We start from the raw sequence: 23530 nt of genomic DNA on the forward strand, positions 1-23530 counted from the left end.
TCTCTTTCAAGATCTTCAAAGGAGAGGGATGCCACACTCACACAGGACCTGCTGGCAGCAGGACATATCCTACAATAAAAGCCAGCAATGAATTCTCCTGGAAGCAGGAAACACAGCAGCAGCAACAGCATGAGAATGTGCTCACGTACAGAGCATTCCACTGCTTTAAAAAATAGGGCATTGATTTGTTATTCATTTTTGTATTTAACTCAATATTAATCCCTGCATACAAATGCCTTTCCCCCACTGCCACATTCTCATGCCTCAGCAGAATTTCCAGTCAGCAGCAGAAACAGATGTAGGTCCCAAGAACAAATCGATGTGTCTGCTACAAAGACAAACTGTATGAGAGATGAGGGCTCTGAGTGAGCTGTCACTCAGAGCCTCTGCTCCCATTTATCAGGCAGCACCTCCCACCTGCACAGAGGAGAAGTGAAAAAGGCAGCAACACTTACGCAAGGCGTGCCACTCGTCCTGGCGGATGGTCTTGGTGATGTTGTAGGTGAGGTTCTTGGGGATGGTGGCTGACGAGTAGTGGTACTTGATGTACGAGCACCGCTCAATTGCTCCTGGCAAAGGCAAAATGCAGAAAAGTGGTTAAATGAATGTAACACGTCCTGCCAGCTAAAGGCCAGATGGGTTGGACAGCCAAAAGCAAAGCCTGGGAGCAAAGCAATGCCTGTTGTCTTAGGTTGCAATGGAGGATGTGACCAAAAGTACATATTTGTCACCATCTGTTGAAACCAGGTGGGGCAGTGATCCTTATCTCCGTGGCAGATATCCTCTGCTAATGGGACATCTGTTAAAACCAGCTGGGGCAGTGTTCTTTATCTTTTCCACTACCCATCCTTCCTCCAGGAGATATCTCCTGTTAATGGGCCATTGAGTCCCACTGCAAGACTGATAAAATCACATCATCCCATTGGGAGATGCCCCACCCAGGGGGAGGAGCCAAACATTTCCTACCTAGATAAAAATCTGAGATTTGGAACATCAGGGCAGCCTTTTCCCACTGGATTCCAGAGGAAAACCAGACCCTTCTACTTCATCACTGGAGCTTTGGAGGAAAACTGCACCTTCTACAGGAGCACTGCTCCACCAGAACCACATCTGTCACTGCAGGAGGATGCAGCCACCATTTAATGGGGCTGCTACCAACACCCTGACTGACAGTGTCATGTTGTATTCTGACTTTGTCAGGGTTTTTGGGTTTGTTGCAATACTGTATATTGATTTTAATTTTCCTGGTGAAGAACTATTATTCCTACTACCATATCTTCACCTGAGAGCCCCTTAATTTCAAAATTATAATCATTTGGAGGGAGGGGGTTTGATTTCTCCATTTCAAAAAGAGGCTTCTGCCTTTCTTAGCAGACACCTGTCTTTCAAACCAAGACACCAGCACGCTCTCTGGCTTGTGACACTAAGCTCAGAGGCAAACTTATGATACAGAATACATTCCAGGGACCCTCTAGACTGGCCCTAGAGTAGCTGCCAGTGCCTGCTTTCACCATGAGATATCTGTGTGGTAAATGACCCCTTTTCTCATGTCTTCTCTGACCTATGAGCTAGCAACTGCCATGCAGTTACTGTATAGAAACTATAAATTCACGCCTTAGCTTTTTGTGCAGTCATGGTCATGATTCAGTGTCCATACTTCAGGAGATAACAGAGCAAACAGCTTTGATTTTCCCATAAATAATAAACAACAAAAATTATACATATAGATAATGAACAATTTCCTGACCCTTTCCACCCCACAGCAGAAAGACAGATGACAGGCTACACTGTCTCCTGAAGGCACCCAGACACTTTTACAGCAGGTTCAGAGACAGAATTCATTGGCATCCCTGAACAATGAGGCTCAGATGGCAACATAAATGGTTGAAATGGGCAATTTTTTTCTCAGGATTTCACCTATGTTCTGTGGAAAAAAAGCACCATGTGCTGCTTCTGATGTCTTCTGGTCACATCATTACACCTCCTTTTATAAATACTTTCCTTCCTGTACAATAATTGCCCCTCCAGGATCTGATCTCCTGGAATTTCTCTACATAGTTAGTGTCCTTAGAAGAAAGGGTTTGGTGTAGTCTGATGCTTCCCATGAATTATAGCCTAGCCAAACTTCACATCTGATCAGACACCTGTAACAGTGTTACTGTTCTTGTATTGATGAAAGCCAGACAGGTTTCCTACGTTCCTTTTGCCAGCATTCTCAGCTAACACTGGCTTTATTAGACTTTCCTCACTAAGCTCATGGAAGTCATTTTCCCACTAATATTATGTTATTTTGGCTCAGGCCTTTGATAACTAAATAGGTATCCTTAGTGTGGTTGGCCATGCTGTTTGTTACTAGCTACCACTAGTCAGAGGAGCAGCTATGCTGGAAATGCTTTTATGTATTAAAAATACATCAAGACAAGCACTCAATAGAATAAATTAAATGAAGCAATGAATTATATAAATAATACAGAGCACTATACACAAGGAGGCAGGTAGAGGACACTTACTGCCAGCCTGAACTGAAGAGGCAGATCCATTAGCCTTATATTGACAGCTCCACAGGGTAAAATATGCTTTTAAACCACTACAAATACAGGTTTCTACTAAGGGTTGTAAGATACTACTTGGCATGAACTTAGATCACAGACCATGAATTCACAGCATGAAGAAGAAAACTCATGAAACAAGTTATTAATGACATCAGCCTACCAGCATCTTCCAGAGTCAGTGAAGTATAAACATTTAAGGTCCTCATTGTTTGCTTCTCTTAAGTATTCTTCACATTCTGCCTTTGACAGCAATTAGATTAGACAAAGCCAAATATTATAGGGGGAAAAGGCAAAATATTTACATATGTATCCGCCTGCCCTGACAGCGTGATGGGCTTCTGTGTGAGTCTGCACCATCTGGGCACCAAATGTACGCCCAGAATTAAAGTTTCAAACTAAGAATAGTATTTAAATAAAAAGACAGCTAGTGTGCAAAGAGCTTTAAAAAAAAAAAAATCCCCAAATCACAATCTTGTCTTAGAGGTTTTCCTATCCCCTTTTGCTCAGTTGCTTTCATAGATCAGAAGCATCAGCAAGAAAACAAATGCTTATTTGTCAGAAATTAATCTTTAAGTTATCAGATACCTGCCTAAACAAGAGATTTATATAGAAGAGTAGAAAGGAGCACAGAGCCAAGATGCAAAATAAAAGCTTACAGAAAGGAAGGGAGAAAAAAAAAATCCTGTTCTATTTGCAGCTTTTCCAGAACCAGAATGCCTAATTATTAGTAAGGTCCATCAGATTTCTCATTCTGCAAAGACTTTTGGTGGTAATGCAGCAAGCTGTTCAATATTACTTGTATCACCAAAGCCTAAAGCAGAAAGATGATCAGCTGAATTCAGGTCATCACTTCACCATATCCATAATTTTGGGCTTATGCTTACTTCCCCATGGCTCTAATAAGACCTAAGCACACAAAAATAGCTTTGGGACCACTGTCAGCTGGGGTGGGCAAATAGGGCATGGTACAGCACTTGGCATGGCAGTTCACAGAGGGCACTGAAGCCCTGCCAGCTCCACCAGGGAGCAATGATGTCCACTCAGCAGAAGCAGGCAGTATCTCACTGAGAAACTCGAGATTTTCATGGCCCAAAATGACCTTGTTTGTGATTTCTTGGCATTTAAGCATGAACCACTTAATTAAACCCACTCTCAGAAGTGCAGGAGGCTGACTATGCTGAGTCAATGCAAGCATATCAGCATATATCCAACTAGAGGTGAGAATCATTTTTTGAACTTAAGAAAAAGGCTTTAAATTGCCTGGACCTGGCAATAATTATGAGAAGGGTGAGTTCATGGGCAGTGATGACTTCATAGTTCTGATATTTCCCTACTTGTTCCACAAGATGAGAACAATGTTCAAGATGCCCAAAGATCCAAGTCCTGGAAGCCCCTGTGAGAGCAAGAGCAGCAAGGATCAGAACTGCTGCTCTGCTGGAAAGCCTTCTCAGAAAACTTCTACCAAACCCTTACTTTCAGAAGAATTACTCACTATGCTCACTCCAGTCTTTGGGGCAGGAAGCAAAAGAAGCTTTTCCTTTCATCCCCTCAATAGGGTTAGTCCATAAATTGCAGTATCTCCAGCCTTCAGCACAAACTTAGACCAAATGCAACTGCAGCTTTGCTCTGCACTTGGCCCCAATAACTGGGAACAGTATTTATAGAGCAAAGCAGTAAGTAGGGGTTTTTTTAGCTATGAGCTGCCATAGCAAAAGTTATAGCTGGCCACAAGAAACACAAAAACCACCACAAAGCTGTTCCAGGGACAGATGCAGTATATCCTATATTTCTCTGACCAAAGGGAAATGCTTGCTGAAAATTCTGAAGAAAAGTAGCTGACATCTTCCAATAGAGTGCTAAGAAAAGGATTAGCAGAAGGATGTGACTAGGAAACCTCTGCCATACCATCATCACAAGCACAGATGCTCAGGGGATTCAGCAGCTGTTAATTGTGGCTGGCAACCCCCTGCTCCTGCAAAGGTTAGATGACAAACAAATTGGAGATAAGGAAACTAGAGACAGCTTCATCCTGAGCAGCTAAGTACTCACAGCATTAAACATGCACCTCCTCTTACTGACTCACTCAGCTGCTCAGTTTCCTTCCCATATCTGCTGATCATTGCTCCATACCATCACCTTATTCTGTAACACTTCCTCTTCTTTCCATGACAAGAAAAAACTTTTAACTTAGGCCACAGCAGAAATATCACTGAAAACACTGGGTTTTTTTCTATTCCATTTTCAGAACTTTACCCTTAACATCCTGATGTTAGTTCAGCTGCTAGAGGAAGTCATCTACCACTGCATTACTGGAGCTGTAAACACCATCCCAGTAGAGGCCTCAAACTGTTTGGTAATGCAGGGAGTAACTGAACCATTATCCCACTCGAAACAGAAGAGGGCTGGGATCAGTTAAGGTCACAGTGCTGGTATCCCATCTTATTTGTCTGGTAGGTAAACTAACAGCTTGTTCTGAACTTTTGGACCAGTATTTCTTCATCAGCATTGTGCCCCCACCACTCCCTTAAATATAATATTTCAACTCTTTCAAACTACTCCCAGCAACAGTTTCTACCACAGTTAATTTAAAAAATATAATGTTAAATTGAAAATGCCACCAAGGTATTGGTCACTTCTCTCCTAAATTTTGGATCTCAGAAGCACCCAGAGGCATTTGTCCTGGTCAGTTTGACTCCTGCAAAGGTGGTTGCCAAGTTTCATGAATTTACAGTGTCAGTATGATTGCAGAGTTTGGTATTCTGCATAATACAGACCAATCCATCTGAGAGCTGGCAACAGAAACTAGTTGACATGGTCTTTCATCAAACTGGTAACCTGTGAAAGCAGTGAGGTGACAATAATAATCACTTCAGATCCAGCCCAAGATGGCACAGAGTTACTTGCATGGGTTATCTGAGTACTCCCCTCCTGTCTTGAGGATAGGATATTTCACACTTCCCCCCTGCCTCAGCTTTCAGGGCTGCAGATTGTAGAACCATCCTTAAAGGTTCAACTACAGATTAACCCAAAGCCTGTGAATAAATTACCCTTGGTAACTAGGAGGACTCACAGTGTGGGAGAAATTTTTATCTCTAAGATTGTTTGCAGCAGTCCCTGGGTTAGAGCAATCAGGAATGCCAGCTGCAGGGAGCCAGCAGCTCACCCACTCTGGATGAACTATGGTGTAGCCATTGCAGACTGCACAAGCTAGGACAGAGAGTCAGCTGGCATCCAGCAGCACACAGATCTGAACTAGGGGGCACCCATTCTTCTCTTTTAGTATGCATATTGGTCTCTAAGAAGGATCCAGCTGTAAAACTAGTATTTGTTTCCTGTCAAAGCTTTTGATATTATGAGCTTCCCTGAAAAGACTGGTGTGGATATTCTGAGCCTTCATTTCCTCCAGGCAGCATTTCCTTCTTCTGTGTTGCAGATACCCCTGGATGAACTGGGTTTTTTTAGCAAGCAATTCCACAAAAATCACCCTTTGTGATAGTTTTAATTTTCACAAATCTGTTTGAGAATTATTACACAAACATTTCCTAGTAAAAGGAATCTTAGCCTCTGGCTCAAAAACTGCACTCACTACATATATTTGTTCTTCATTATAAGAAACTGCCTTCAGTATGAGAGATTGCCTTAATCCCACAGTTTGGTTACTGTTCCCTCATTGGGTGACTATCTCCATAGCAAACAGAGATGCAGATTGGTCATTTAGCCTCTAATTGTTTCACATTATCTTCAGAAAATTCGTAGAGCAAAGGAAGTTCATAGAGGGTTGTTTTTCTTAGTGTAACTTTTCAGTAAGGTTTCCAGGGGCTATCATAATAGTTAGGACCAAAACTTGGCTACAAAAAGCAATTCCATGTGGCATATATCTATTATTGTCTTAAGTCTTTTCTCACCTGGAACAGGTAATTGTTTATTTATGTTAGCATTTTTGTATCCTTCAAACTAGCCCTGGCGATTCAGGCTGGTGCAATTTCAGAATTATCACCCTCAGATGTACATGCTACCCTCAGTTACTTCAAACATTTCTTATGAGTCATCAAAACTCATCTGGAGGTACCTTGATATAGGCAAGACTCTTGCAGTTTCAGCATGAATTAACTGATCAAATTAAACGTTGGAGGAGGATAGAAGCAGAAATTAAGTTCTACTTTGACCAGCTGCTATGTCAGGACTGCAATCAGACTGCAATCAGATTGCAATCATGCAATCAGATATGCTGACTAGTTTATGAACTCAGGATGACTTTAAATGAAATCAGATACTCATTAGAAAATACTGCAACACCTTGAACAGGATTATTCTGTTACTTCTGGAGTAATGCTAACCATGAAAGTGCTGGTTACATATATTTTCCAGATCTATAAATAGATTAATACCAAAAATGTAGGAACACTATTCTTCTGCATTAACTGTAGAATTATTTATGTTAAAAGGGCTCTCCAGATGTCAACCAGCCCAATGCCCTGCTCAGAAGAGGCACAACTTCAAAGCTAAAATCAGATCCAGACAGTTGATGTTGCTCAGGGCCTTGTCCAATCAAGTTTTAAATACCTCCAAGAACGGAGGTGCACATCCTTCAGCACCTATTCCAACATCTGACCACTCCTAATACCTAATCAGAAATTCCCTTGTGTGCCACACGAATATTTTGAATAATAGAATACCTCAGAGTATATATATAAAGATCTAGGAAGATGCACCTTAATCAACATGTCTGATGAATATTCATTAACTTACAGGAATAAATAGAAGCCCATGTTCTAATTAATGAACTTCAACATAGTGCAGGATGATGCCAGAGCCAGTTAGGAAGGAACATCACCTCTTCTTCTAATAGTTTGGCCCATGCTGTAACTGAAAATCTGAGTTCAGCTTGATCTGCCAGTAGGGCTTGTTGCTACTTGCCCTAGATAAAAATCAAACAACTCGTGGTGCTCATTGCTGCTCTCTGGGAGCTGCCAGGAAATTGGGCTAATGCCCCTCTTCAGTTGAGCTGGAGTTTGTCTGTTGGGCTTAAGACTCAGTTGTTAGCCCTAAGCTGCCTCCCTTGCAAGTGAGTACAGGTGCACTGTCAGATTCTACTCACCTTGTGTAGAAGTAAAATCAGAGAGGGATCTGATCCAGTGCCCTTCCCATTCACAGACTGGGAGAGACAATGAACATGTCTTTGGAACACATGGCATGGATCAGGAGTGCACTTCTGAAAATCACCACCTGATCATGTCTAGTCACCATGCTTTGGGTCAGAACACAACATGCTGTGAGATGATGGCCATTAGAGTCTCCATAAATGAATCTAAATCAGATGTGTAAATGGAAGATTTAACTAATGGTACAAGAGCAGAGCCAGTCTGAATTAAACATGCCCTCCTTGAAAACACAAAGTCAACATTAGGTCCTAAGCACAAATTTCTTTTAAATTCAACCATACCACACAAGGAAAAAAACCAGCCAAAATTTCAGGTCACCAGAAAAGTTTTGTATGGACACAAAATTGTATTAATCTCTAATTTATTTTGATGCCTTTAAAGAAAAATTTCAAAACTGTATTTCAATACAAAGTCTGAAAAACATCTGGAAAATTCTACAGCATTTTTTGAAATTTCATAGTTTTTTTTCAGCTGAAACCACCAGCAGCATTAGATTAAGTTTCACAAGTGGTTCTATTCCCTTGCATGCTTTTTGCTTCAGAAACAATTTTCTACATGAAAATAAACAACAATTTCCTAACTGCACCTAAGTGTGACTATAAATGTACTTACAAGCACATTAAGCACCTATAGACTCCCTGTGGGGTAAAGTGCACAAAGTCTGCAGTGCAGCCTGTTATGCTGCCACTAGCAAATGGATATTTCAGTATACAGTATTATTCAAACATGCCTTTCACATGTAGATGCCTTTACTGACCACCAAAAAATGCAATGATCACAGAACTTCAGGAAAATATACTCAGAAGATAGCAGCATCCTCTGTTTTACCTGAAGAAAAAGCTTGCCTGTATCCGCTGAGTTAAGAGCTACTGAAAGGATGAGACAAAAATATTTTGTCCACAAAATGGCACATACCCAGAAAATACATGAACAGAATGCACAGCTTAAAGATTTTCATTAGGAAAGTGAGCAAATATATTTTCAGAGTGAGAAGCAGAACCCTGATGCTCTTTTTTCCTTCCATTTTTCTTCTACTGCTCATCTCACTTGGTTTTTAGGAAGTTGTCTCAGAGCCTCTAGCTTAGTGAAATTTGTGAGGCAATGCTCAGCTGGTAAAGCAGTCTTGTAAAAACTTAGCAGGGGAGATGGCTGAAAGGAGCCAACATACTGTGCTATCCATACAGAAGTGGGGTAATAGATAGCAGTGTGCCATGGCCATTCTTCCCAGGTCCTCTGGGATGAAAATCTGCCAGCTCTCCTTCAGTACTGACCCACCAGATCTCTAGAGATATAGAAAAAAAAAAAATCAGATGCAATGCATACATGAAAAGGAAGCCATCCCTGAAGATAATGAATCTCCAGACACACAACAGCTTTGTTGTGTGTGGGCTTTCTGTGACCAGATTCCACAGAGCAATTTCCACAGATCTCAGACGGTTACACCCACATTTCAGTTTCTGTTTCCACACCAAAATGTCTACATTTTCTTTTCAACCACTGTGTGAGCAAAGACAGAGGTGCAGAAGACATGTGCACATGTACTGAGCAGACAGTAACATTTTCAGAGTAGAGAAAAAAATCAAGTGCTCAAGAAGCTTTTGCCAGGCCTGTTCCTCACATGCTCTCTGGATAGCCCAGCAATAGCAGCTTGCTTAAAGCCACCAGCTGGCAGAAGATAAATATTCCACCCATGATAAGAAAGGAATCCAAGTATGTGACCAAAAGCTGAATTTGCATTGGAAAGTGATGAGCTCACACTTTCTCTCCAGGGACTAAGGAAAGGGGGCTGGCAGGGAAGCAGGAGCAAGAAGAGGGTTATGAAATACTTTTTTACTTCAGCTATTAATAACAGTCTCCAAGCCACAGGGCACTTGAGAGGAGGAAAGCATCTCCTTGCTTCTATTAATCTTTTTGTCCACCTATTTGCTTTGGGCTGGCCACAGGGGAGAGGGAAGTGGAGCACAAATGAAAAGTTAAGGAGGTTAAAAGGGCTGAAAAATATTTGCTCCCACATGTTTGGAGGCAGAAATTAAATGATCAATAAAAACTCAGTGAGACAGCAATTACCAGTAAAAACTCACTGATGACCCAATAGCTCATGGAACAAAGCAATATCTCAGCACTGCTGTCAAGCCAAAGAAAAAAGCCCAGCAAAGGCTGTTCCATGCACAGGAATTCCATGGACATTTCTTGTACATCAACGTACACCCTACAAATCTCATAGGAAGATGCTCCCATGAAGCTTAGTGTTTAATGAACCAGCTTTAAAACCTATTTCAAAGCTATGTCTAAGAAGCAGGGTCCCAGATTGTCAAGAAGAAAATAAGGGTGGATCCACTGATATCACTCACTCTGCTGAGTATCTATGATGACATGCAGTGAAGCCTAAGTGTGCCTCTCTCTCTGCCTTGGAAAGCTTTTTTTACATGCTGCTTTGCAATGTAAATGTGGCTTTCTAGACACATTTAGTCCTCTTCTTAGAGTGAGAGGAACATGAGCACTTCTCTGCATCCCCTGTTAGTTTACAGCAAGCATCACAAATAGCTGAGCTGGAGAAAGCATTTAGCTTTTTTGTAGCACTTCAATCTCATGTTTAAACAGCAGAATCATTCAGATGCTTGCATGCAACATTGAGGAAATAAGCCTGAGACCTAACAAATGTCCCAGAAGATGCCACTTACAGGGGATTTTACACTTAGATTCATCACTACAGCAGTCTCTTTAAAAAATTTAAGGTAACTGGGAGAAACCACAATATTTGAAATTACCTCAGTTCCAAAGACTGAAATACCAGTAGGCAACTAGCCTATCAGAAATAAGTGAGGAAGAAAACCAGCATCAGCTTTACAACTAGGCTGGGCTTTTCTCCCCCACGAGCAGACTACAGCATGGATAGACCAGAAAGAAGATACCCAGCTATTTCCATAGTCTGTGTCATCAGCACAGGATGTAGAGAGAACAGTTTATCTCCATCCATCAAGGACTCTACTGAGACTTCAGAACTATGCAAAGAGAAGACTTTGGACATATTCCATCTTTGGTAGAAAGACTTCATTTTTAAACACATCTAGATTCTCTAAGATTCATTCATCTTTTTTATGCTGTCCCTATCCTAGTTATTTCAAGGAAAAAATAGGGTACTGTGGTTAGAATAAAGATATTTTCAAGACATCCCTTCCTACATAAGTATTTCTGAGACAAAGATGCCCTGCAGTTATTAAATGTATGTGCAGAGTAAAGCTAATAGATGAGATCCTCCCTAAGTGAGCAGAGCTTCTCCCTGCAAGTCCATAATTTCTCTTGCCTCAAACTCTACCAACTGAATAACTACTTAGATCATATAGTCTGATGGACAAAAGATACTAAAACTACCTTGAAATAAACACTAAGACTTTTTTTTCCTGGTGAGTAGAGACTATTAAATTATACAGGCAGTATAATGTCGCTCTGAAGTGAGGAACAGCTGCATGTTTGACCATGGTCTTTCCCTGTGAAGTCGTTCCCTGGATTGTCCTTGTTCAAATTATTAACTGGTGAGCCACCACCACTCAACTGCAAAGACACTCCATCTTCCTTTGTAAAGGGGTATGCATTCAGAGGGACAAAAGACTGCACAGCTCACTGCCCTTCCCTTGCAAGGCTGTTTGCTGCACTATTGTACATGAGGGCTTGAATCAAATAAAGGCCTTGAGAAATTGAATGTTATGTAGATGTTTAAAAAGGTGCCCTTGATTAGTCAAACTGAAATACAACTAGAAGGAAAAGGAAAGGGAGATAAAGATGGTGGTAAGAAGATCAGACAACTGTACCGTGAAAGCCAAGATGAGCAAAAGCACAATTCAGTCATTCTAAAGCCTATGAACCACAGATATTGTGAATCTCTCTGCCACTGTCTGAAATCATAAGTGGTTTCTCCCACCAGAAGGAAATTATTCTTGAAGAATTATTTCAAACAGGAAAAGTTGGTGGATGTGATCAAAACGTATTTTTCCAATTGACTGGACTGTGCCCTTACTTATCCAGTGATGAGTTTTGCAATACCATCATATGCCCTTGCGTACAGAAGGCTTAGGCATTGAGCACCTCTCCACAAATGCTACAGTAATTCATTTCTGGTGCATCAAGTTCTTGCTGCACTCACATGTACTTCAGTCAACAACTTTGGGCTAGAATCTCAACATTGCTGCAGACACTCTGCACTAAACAACAACACATTTCACAGCAGATGAAAATACTGAAGGATAAATACCCCTGCATGAGGATAGAGGGAACCAGAAACTGAGGAGGGACCAACTTCTCTCCAGCCCCAACTTTCCCTTTGCTTATTCCCAGAACCAATCTGCAAGGATCAGGGTATGCCAACAGCTGCCAGCTATGGGAAAGTCAGCACTGAGATGACCTGTTGCCAGCATGACCTTGAAGAAGGAATTAAGTTATTCTAGTCAAATCTCAAAGGTATTTAGTATCCAAGCACTTTAGCCAGGATTAACCATATTTCTCTTAAGATGTGCATATAATGTGTTTTAATGCAGAAATAAAAAATAGCAGAAACCAGCCCAATTTATGTAACAGGGCAACAGAATAGAGATAGGGAAACCCCTATAAGTCTAAAAGCATCTATTATTTTCTATGCCAAATAAAGTTAGATTGTTATAAAATCACATGACCCTAGATTAAGTCCAGAGCTGGTGTATATTAAAGCATTAAGGTGTGGGATGAGAATTTCTCATCTCATCAGCTGCTGGGCCAATGCAAACTGGCAGGTAGATTGGAATTTGCTTTGGGAGGGTGTTGTGACATGATGTTCCCTTGCCTATAACATCCTCTTGTCTCAAGAAATGCCATCTACCACTTTTTGTACCTTCCCATCTGAAATGTCAAATCCAATCAGAGGGTCACAGTAGGAAGATCTCTCACTTGCTGCCATGTAAGGCAGGACAAGCTGGACTAAATATTTCTGGTGCCTGTCAAGAAAGATGTAGAGAAGGAAAGACACAATTCAAAGTGCACTGAGCAGCATTAGCTAGAGGTCCATGGATGGCAGCAATAAGCATTGTCTGAAAGATGAGCACTGCACATCTCAACACCTTTGTCATCACCCAATGCATGCCACCATCCCTGTGCCTGAAAAGCCAGCAGAATCCCATGGGGCTTTATAGCCTGAAGTGTCATTCAGCCCCTTACAACCCAAAAACCTGTTTTATGATCCTCATCCTGACAGAGGAGGAGGCAACCATATCCCAAGAGATCCATCACCATACATGGGACCAAAGAAGAGCTCTCTTCCAAGCACCACTTGAAAGGTGCAGAACAGGCTTTTAACACCACACTGCTCAAATTCAGCTTTGGAGACAAGGAGCTATGGAAACAGGGATTTATTCAGACATTATCAGCTCAGGATTTACCTTTTTCACTCTACACTCCTAGCCTGAACTTGATTAAAGGCTTGTGTCTCAGTAGCCTCTGATATCACCCAATGGGATAAATGCTGTACAATTACAGTGAACAGAACCCGTGCCCTGAAAGACTTTTCTGATCCTGTTTAGTACCTCCCCTGCTCATAGTTAATTTTGCATACTACATAAAGATAAGTCTCGAACTGCAATGTTTGACTTTAGAAATTAGAAACTCCATGATTCTATGAGTGCTTCACTTAATTTTAGTTACTACTCTAAAACTACCTTATACAGTCTATTTCCCTATAATATCTGAAACTATTTATTAAAGACAGTGTTGCTGACTAGCATTAATTTTTGTATTCTTCTCCTCCCAAAAGAGCATGAGGCTTCAGTTCATTGAGTGCAGGACCAGGTAAAAAAGATTCAGGATTATTCTAAACATGCTTCCACTGGATCATCAGCCACTCTGATGAAAACACCATGTCAATCTGACAGAAGACACATTCATTGGAAAACATTAAAACCTTTAATAAAATATGCCATTAGCTTAATATTCTTATCTCCTAGGGTTCTGCTGTATCAGGATTAATTACAGCAATTGTGAGAAAAATCCTAGTAAAGAGATATAGATGCAAGCTGATCTTGCCCAGAGATTCCACCCACCAGCGTACAAGGTAAATGCAGGCCCACAAACAGACTGCAGGCACAAGCTCAGTGAGCAGTAAGCACAAATCAGTTTCAACAAAAATAATTCCAATTCCAGCCAGCCTTAAAAAGGAACAAGAGATTAAGGTGGCAGGCACTAGGCTGAGATTCAGGAAGCACTCCCAGGACAAGGAGACTTAGAAGCAAAATGTCCATCTCATACTGCAGTAGAAATACAGTAAAGAGTGCCCAAGTGCCAGACTCACTGGCAGCACAGTCAATACCCCAAACTGAACACAATTCTGTTGTATGACATGACTGAAATCAGCTAAAGATGACATTTACATGTCTTCCTCAAGCAAATGAGCAGCCTGGTCATGCCTAGAGAAAAGAATACCCAGTTTAGATAGTTAACAGAAGGGGCTGCAGAGTTGATGCTTGTAGCTACACAACTGGGCAACAGGCATAGAACAAAGAGGAGCCTGCATCTCAGAGTTCTAAAAGGAGTGACAAATAAAAGATGAAATAGCCCAATTTCTGGAATTGACACCATTGTTATATATGTTTGTATAACTCATTTGCAAATGTGGTAGATTTTACATTTTGAGGATTAAACAGCTTTTCTGAATGTAGCCACAGCAGATGCAGGATACACAGAGAACCATTCTCAGTACAGGGACACAGCTCAAGTAAAAGACTCCAATCCTGGATCATCAGTAAGTGAACAGCTCTCAGATGTGCAGGAATGAGACTTGATCCACACAAAATAGAAGCCTGTGCAAGGAGAACACCCAAAGACTTTATGTTGACACTTCATAATGGACTAAAAAAAAACCTACTTAGAAAATACAGAATCATAGAATAGGTTGGGCTGGAAAGGACACTAAAGGCCACCCAGTTCTAATCCCCTTGCCACAGGAAGGGACACCTTTCACTAGGATCAGGTTGCTCAAAGCCACATCCAACCTGTCTTCAAACTCCTCCAGTTACAGAGCTTTAATATTTTTCTGAGATTTAATAAACATCTTTCCAAAATGAGAGCAAGTGGTCTAGAATTGTAGAGAATGGCAGAAAATAGAATTTTCCAGGTATTATTTCCCACATTCCAGCAAATATCTTTCCTGCTGGAAAATAACCAAGTTATCTAAAGAAATGATAAAATAACAGTATTCATCTGTTACTCTATAGATTTTTCAACTATGGAATAAAGATTTTACTGTGAAATTGCATGACAATCACTTACTTTAAAGAAGAATATAAAGTACTGTTGACATATAGACCATGATATTTAAGAACACTTAGGTTGTCTTGAAAAGAAGGAAGCAAAAGAAAATACCTTGGTTCTCTGTTTAGATTTCCTACAGACTTGGTGACATTTCTTGCAATCCAGCAGTGCTGTGGCAATGACTAAGAACATCAGTCTTGGACCAGGTTCCCATGAGCTCAGGTACTGTGATTGTACAACTAATACTGTCCCAATTTCTTCACCATTTGATGAAAATTTTAAGTGCTTCTGCATGTCTCAAATATCACACCTATAAGCTGTACTGGGGTAGAGAGGCGTACTTAAAAAAAAATATAGCTAGATATACTACTAATATTCAAAATCCAAGAAAAGACATAACTAGGTGGAAAGATCTCATGATGCTCAAACTGTACATGACACCCACATGACTTGTTACTTGGGTCCAAGCGTGCAATTTTATTATTCATTTTATACCAGGGCAAAAAACCAGAGTATGAAATAGTCCTGGTTGTTTAAAAGGCTCAAATCTTGTACTCCAAAGGGAAGCAAGAGCTCGTAGACACTTGAGGTCCCACGAGGCAGTAGGACAGTCACATAACCTGCACATGGCCTCTGTGGCAACCTTTAAGCCTCAACTCATGCTGCTCTGATTTTGCCAATTAGGATAATTTAAGCCTGAGGCTTGGATCGTTCTGGAGCCCTGATTCCATGCCATCAAGTACAAAATCAGTGAAGAGGTTGACTTCAAACAGTCGCACATGACCCGTGGCAGTAACAGAGCACTTGAATCCCTTCAGCACTGGACAGCTCCACAGCTCCTCGCTACTGACACTGCGGAACCAGAGAGCCGAAAACGCAGAACCGGCCGTGAAGCTGAGCTTGATTGCCCCTCAGCTAGTACTCCTAATCCTATCAACTGAATCAGAAATAGAACGTGGCTGTTGTGCACAGTAGTTGAAGGATGCCAGTCTCACTTCTAATAGGAAAAAAGCAGGCTCACATCACCACAAATACTCCTACTAAGAGAATATTTAAGAGGAGATTTTAAAATCATTTTTAAGCTATGCTAGATATCATCAGTTACTTATCTCTATCTGGAGAATTCTGGTGCCTGCTGGATCCTCCAGAGTTAGAAAGGACAGGGATAACCACTCAAGTGCCTTGTCAGAAATGAGTACCATCACACTTGCAGCAATGTGCACACTTGCAGCTGTGCTGCATCAGGGATGCAGTCAGGCATTGTGACCTGCATTGCTCTGCCACATCACTTAGAAGCATGACAGAAGGTTCTGACAGCACCTTCCATTAGGGTTAGGGCTGTGCTGCTCCCATCAGTCAGAAGCCAAGTGGGAGCACTGTCCTGCCAGAGTCCATAGTGTGTCTTGACAAGCAGGTCCAGACTCCTGTGTCATTAATTACCTGGTTGGGAGAACTGCAGCTCGTTTCAATATTAAAAATAAATACCCCTTTGCTTGATTTAACCATTGGTCCCTTAATCCTGCAGTTCACCTCTCTGAGCTACAAACAACAATCACAACTCAAGTATTTTGGGAGGGACAGTAGCTTCTCCCTAATCCAGAAAAGAGTGTGAATTGCACAATTTAGCATGAACCCACACCAGATGATAATGAAATGAATTAGCAATAAAAATTTATTTCATGTATAAAAACCTTTTAAAAGAGAAATAAGCCAGGCTCCAAATTACCATTAAAATTAACTTCATTGATGCTCTGCCAGTGCTGCTGAACTAATGTTCTTTGCAGAAGCAGAGTGGATTGATGATTGAGTGGTATCAATTAACATGAACTGTTGTGCTAGTTGCTTCATCTGGAGATCAAAGCATTTTGTTTGAGGAGAACAGAAGAAAAAAATGCAGCATCTCCAAGGTTTTCCCCTTCTGCATTTCTCTCCATTTCCAACACCTAGTCTCTGGCACAACTACCATGCTTCCCCAAGCATAACTCTCTGTATTTAAGTAACCATCAGCCACCAAGTCAAAAATTCCATCTTCTGGGAATTAAAGCTCTAAATAGAATGGTTTACAGACCACAGGGAATCAAAATGTTGTATTACAAAGCTATCACACAACTAACTATGGCTGAGTGATCTTCAGGTGACTGGACACAGCTTGTGATGGTTTCTCTCCCTGTGGCTCCCTGGCAAGATGACAAATCTCTGTTCAAGGTGGCTGCCTGAATTTTCATGCATTTCCAAGCAACACTATTGACTCTTTCAGCACTTTTCCTTGTCAAATATCAAATTGAGAGTGTTATGCTAATATTTTTCTCAGCTTATAAACCACCCAATTTTGTTGATCCATGCCAGTGAGCTGCAGCTGGAAGCACGTAAGCAGTGAGCAAGTTGTGACAATAGCAAAGGAGCATCAAGACAGGGAAAATTACATATTGAAAGAATTCTGACTGCCCCAGAAACACACACATTCTGTCAGGTCACTCAGAACACTCCCAATCAGCAATCTAGACTGAAGCAAGTACCTGGGGAACAGTGGCCAAACTCTTTTGGCCATTGTGATTTGTGTGCAGTCATCATCTGAGTGTTTTGCCATCAACCCAGGCAGGGTAGGACAGGTACATGGGCTCTGTCTCAAGGCTTGGCCTCAGCAGAGTTTCTCTGTCCTGACTGCAAGTCCCACTGTGATAACCAAATTCAACTAAGTATTCTACCTGGATCTCAAAGCAGGCAAATTCACTACAACACACTCCAAATGGGGATGTTAGCAAACATCAGTTAAAGCCACAGGAAACAGATTCCTAAGATTTGTTGATAGTAACAACTATGTTTGCACAAGAGTTACACCTGAAAGGAATGGACAACTTAATACCTAAAGTACATCCAGTGCTTCTCTTTGCTCTTTAGGAGCAAAGAAGGATCTACTCCAGCAGCTGTAGCCAAACATGACTTCACTTGGCTCTAGCACACTCTCCCTCCTAAATCCCAAAATACCCTGTAGAGACAAAAACCAGCAGGTATGGAAGGGAGTTCAGGAACTGACAAAGGCCACATTGTCTTCTCAGTTTTGAGATGAGGTGGGAAGCCAGTATAAAAAAACTCATGCTGATGGCAAGAGCAGCAACGAGGAAGACCCATATCAATAGAGCAATTTTATCAGCTGTGATAAGGCAAAGATTAAGACTGAAGCCAAAGCTAAAAAAACCCAAAAGGTGTAGTCCCACACCTTGGAGTCACCCAAGAAAAAAGGGCCTAAAATTTACTTCTTCATACGTATCTTGAGACATTTGTGGCTGGAATTATAGATAGCAGTTGCTTGCAATAGCAGAAGACTACACTGATTCAGCAGCTCTCCCTGGTCCTGCACAGAGGGGTCAGGAGAAGATAGGAAAAATTCTGTGTTTCTTGGATATGAACAGGGAAAAAACACAAGAGTCATTAAATACTTTAATTCTCCTCTCTAAGTTCTGCCACTATGACCTCACTACATTATTTGAAGTACCCTCTACTCAGCTAACATTTTTATAAAGAAGACACCACCTCTAGCCTCCATTCCACTTGAGCCACCACTACCCACCCACAAGACTTGCTCAGCACAGCCATTGAAAGTCCTCTCAACAAGACCAGAGCTATGCTGCCTCATACAGCAGAGCAGCAGGGAATACTTTAATTAGTGTTTTCTTCTGAAGGGTAAAAAAAATAAAATTCTGAAATTACCATGCCTAGTAACAAACTGCCTCTTTCACACTATTGGAGAACTGAAACTGCTTCCTGCTTCATGTACTTTATTTTTTTGTTTTACAGATTTGCTTCTATCATGATGAAAGCCACACAATATTACAAAAGCAATGGAGAAAGGAAGGTCAATATTAACGGAAATTAAGTTTTCACTTACCCTGCTAAAATAAGCTAGTCAAGGTGGGTGGGAACAATCCCAGGGGAAAAGGAAAACCTACAAACAACTTGATTTCTCCAAATTTCCTTTACCTCCTTCACACAGTGACTTGGTTCACTGGCTCTGAACTCAGAGTGAAACAGAGGTCACTTCTACCTTTCCAAGCAGGTATGGCTTACCCACACACAGCAGCAGGCTTTACAGGGGTCAGGTTCTGGAGCCATTCCCCTGCCAAGCTGGGCATCCAGTCACCAGCAATTACACAAACAATTAAATACATGTTTTCCTGCTACGCAATGAAGTACTTTTCAATAACATTCTCGTGTCATTATTAAAAGGTTTTCCACTGGAAAAATGTCCAGAATGATAGACATTCATTAATAACCACAAAACTACATCAAATAGGTGATCACAGTCAGAGTTAAAGGCCATTTTATAGTAGGTCAACATCATGCTGCTCTGCTGGCACACAGCCAACTTGCTGTGAGCCATTCCAACCCCAGAATTACTTTTCTTGCAAGAAAACACTGGCCAACAGCACCCCTGCATTTGTCAATCATGCCAAAAGCTTTGGCTGAGAGAAAGGGCAGATCCAGGCATCCATGAACTGATAATCCTCAGCTAACTTAGCAGCTGAGCCAGAGCACAGATTGTCAGCACAAGTGACCTTCAGGCACCTCTAAGGGAAGCTCATGGGCCAGGAGGGAGGAAGGAAGGGCACACCCAGAGCCCACATTTTCCCACAGGCCATGGGATCAGAGATTTACAGCTCAGCTAGTAAGTCACCCACACCTCAGGAAAAGATGACAGAAACTTTTGTCACAACAGCAAGTGGCTCTCACTGCCCACACCTGACATAAAAGGTTCTCAGTGAACAGCCCAGAGCATAACACTTGACTGGAGTTAACAGAACCCCAGAATACACACTCAAGTGGAATCAAGAGGTAGCCTGTATTGAAATAAGGTTTTTGACATGATTTTTGCAATAAAGGTAAGATTTTTCCTGAAAAATCATCACAGAAAATCCAATACCCTGTGCTACAAGAAAACCACTTGATACTAATATAGCTTATTTTTGTTCCAGAACAGGAACAAGCTATTCTACTAGAAAAGCTGGAGCTGAAATAAGAAAACTCAGACACCAACATTTTTTACAATTAGAGAAATTGCTAGCACATCACTAGGCTGTTTGAATGTTATACAAAACATAGAAGCAAATACTTGAAGCAGTTTACAGAGAATTTGCACTGCAGAATACTGCTGTGTCTGATGCTCAATCAGAAGAACATAGACATTTTGGTACTTTCATTTGTATACATGAGTATTTGTACATATGCATGTTTAATTAAGCCTTATTAATGTACTTAGTCTATTTTCTCACTATAATTATACAGTTATGCAGAAACATTCAAAAGCCTAGATGACTCAGGAGTTTGACAGCAAGATATGAACTGCCAAATTTAGTCAACAGTACAAACTCAGCTACCCAGCTTAAGTCAGTAATCTGGAGCAGACAGTCATTTAAATACAACTCTGACAAGTTTTATCCTTTTTTTCTTTGTTAATTGTCTGCTAACACGCTGCAAATAAAAACTGAAATTTATTCATTATTCAAAATGATTCATAAGTGTCTTCCCTGACTAACCCTCGGCCTACAAATATCTTAAGCTATGGCTGTCACAACTAAGTAAACAATTTGCAATTCATGGTGTAACTTATGTAATGAATTTCTTCACCTTATGTAACCAGCTTGAACAGTTTAAAGAGCTGACAAACACAGCATACATTTTTAATTGCACACTCCCAGTTAACAGTTGGGTGGTTAGAGGAATCACCCTCCCAGGAAATACACAGTGCCATATGATTTAGGCTGCAAATACCAAATCTTTTCCTTGAGAACATGCTCTGAAACTCACTTGCTTTGCCCACACCAAATGAAGTAGGCAAGCCTTCAAGCTATAAATGCTTTTCCACATGTCCTTATGCTGTTGTAGTAGTAGTATTAAAAAGCTTCCAAATTATGCATGATTTTTTTAAAATTCAGAAAATGACAATTTATACCATCCTCTCTACAGTACTGCAAGGTTTGGAAAATACACATTTACCAGGAAGCTACTGCATTCTCCCTAATACCATCAAGTGTGCCTGTAAGTTCTGCATCAAGGGCTGGGGTCACACTAACAGGCCATGTGCTCCTCTGCTCTTCCCAGTGCTGCACTCCACTCCAGGAGTTAAAAACTAAATATATGAAATTACACTGCAGAAGATGGCTTAAAGCACTTCCTCAAACAAACTAAAAACCTTCAGGCAACCCGAGCTGACCATTTGTCTCAGAATCCAATTCCAGTTTATCACCACCCAATTGTCTTGAGCTGAACTAAAATTTTACATTCCAGCTCATTATTAATCCTTTTTTCTGTACATGCCTCCAAACCTGGCTCTTACTAAAGCCACAGAGTATGATGATCTCCTGTCTTTCCCCCCATTTTTTGTGCTAAGGTACAAGCCAGATTTCTAGACCATAAATAGGGCTCTTAGAACCCTTTTAATTTTGTGTTAAGTCAGGAGAAGGAAGGTGACTTCAATGGGGCTACTACTGAACCTGAATAAAACTCTGAAATCTGGCCCTACTGATTTAGCTTTGAAAAGAAAAAATTAACTCCGAAGCCAATCATCCCAGTGCCCCAGTTTTTAGTGTTCTTTGATTCCCCCAGTATTACTTTGATAGAAAAATGAAATATTCTGTGCAGCCAGGCAATAGCTATCAACAGTTCTGGAGTACTCTGATGCTTTGCCCCACTTATAACACACTTGAAAATCATGTCAGTTTAATATCTGTTCTCACACAGGTTACAACTCCTATTTTTAACTAAAAGGAACAATTCCTAGACAGGATTCTACCCAATAGAAACAAGAGCTTTCCAAGCGCCCAGGGATGAAACAGCAAGGCCTCCCTATGAGGGCATTAGCACTTCATTTGTGAAATATTTCTCGACAATGAGTATAGGGCAGCAGTGAATTGGATCCCAGGACTGTGGCCTTAAATTAAAAAAAAAAAAAAAAAAACACTTTACATAACCAAATAATCAAAGTCCTCCATGTTTGTTTCAGGGCTTTTTTCCTGCCAACCTCCATTACTGTACTTACACAAAAACATCACTGAAAATTTCAATATAACAATAAGAAAAGAATTTAATTCTTCATTCAACAACTTTTAAGATCTCAAAGGTGTCACTGAAATTTAAGAGTGGAAAGATGGAAAAAAATAGCCTATCCTGAACTGCCAAAAAAACCCTCCCTAAAAAGTCTGGTGCTACCTTCCCACAACCGTGTTCTCATTTTTCAGACAGCTCTCACCCCTGGGACTCAGTCTGTCCTCAAGATTTTCCTTTACCAGTGGTAACATGTTCCTGATGATTTGCCCTGGAGGTATAAACAGCCCTGTGCACTCCCCCATCAATACACACACACTTATATTTCTTTCCTTCCTGCCCATGTTCCACTGCTATTTTAGTCCATTCTTCTGTCTAGACAAATTTTACAGTTATTCATGTTACTGGGTTTTCCTAATAAAAACACCTCTGTGCAATCTGCCATCACTGTGCCTGTGCCACTTAAGATAAATGTAAACACACAAAATAAAGCTGAAAAGGCACATGGGCCTCATATCTTTTGGATATCCAAGAGTCACACAGATGTGAAATCCAAAAGCAGTTATTGCAGCTCCTCAGAGGAGGATTTATTAGACTGTTTTCTGAAGAAAACCCCCACAGTATAGAAGATGTTCCCACCAACCCCAACTCTAGCAGTATATCCCAGGCAAATGATCTTTTCAGACAAGACTGTAGCACTTACAAAGAGCAGCATGAAATTCTGCATTATGAGCCAACTGCAGAGCAGTAACCTTTTGTATTTTACCAACACTTCCCACAGTATTTTTTCTGTTAAGACTCAGCTCCAAGAACACAGCAATTAAACTTGTGGAGGACAGCTGAAAACCTACTCTGAATATCTGAGTGTTGATCAATAACCAGAAGAAAATGAAAATTAAGCCAATATGTGTCAATCACATGTTTTATAAATCTCAAGTTTCTTTTAGAGCTAAATTGATTTTTTTGCACATTTGGAATGATGTTGTCAAATAATGCATAGAATAAAATTCAAATATCAATGAGAGTATTAAAATTTAGACCTTAGACATAAATCCCACATGAAAGGGACAGCTTGTATAATACTTTTGCCATTTATAATATTCCTCTCAGCAACATCTGGCACAAAGTAGTAGTTATCCTCTAAAATCTCACACAACGTGATACATATCATAATAAAATTCATTTAATATAATCACTTATAATGCATAAAATGTCAACTCAATTACACTGCCACCATTATAGCTTCCTGGTAATAGTTTTCTCTACAGAAGTGTGACCTAGTACTCTTCCTATTTGTTACTCTAGGGGGGAAAAAGTGGTGATACTGCACTATGTAAGGGACCATCAGAAGGTAAGAAAGCTGTCAGAGCCACTGGTTTCAGCCTATTGAAACTCATGGACCTATAAAGCATCTCAAATGGAGGTATGGATTCCTGAATAATGAATTTAAGCCTAATGACAATAGCCTCACTTTTCTCATTATCTATCACAGACCCATAGAAATAGTTC

General features: G+C 40.7%; 1 protein-coding gene across 1 annotated transcript in view; it reads right to left on the reverse strand.

The window, feature by feature from the left end:
- Positions 1–23530, reverse strand: part of TMEM178B (transmembrane protein 178B) — a 210193-nt gene that overhangs the window by 152656 nt on the left and 34007 nt on the right. Inside the window, exon 2 of the mRNA XM_014869966.2 lies at positions 456–569. Within this exon, the coding sequence (XP_014725452.1) occupies positions 456–569 (114 nt within the window). The remainder of the gene's footprint in view (positions 1–455; positions 570–23530) is intronic.

The sequence above is a fragment of the Sturnus vulgaris genome, chromosome 5 (assembly GCF_052056855.1).
Source record: "Sturnus vulgaris isolate bStuVul1 chromosome 5, bStuVul1.hap1, whole genome shotgun sequence".
Taxonomy (NCBI): Eukaryota; Metazoa; Chordata; class Aves; order Passeriformes; family Sturnidae; genus Sturnus; species Sturnus vulgaris.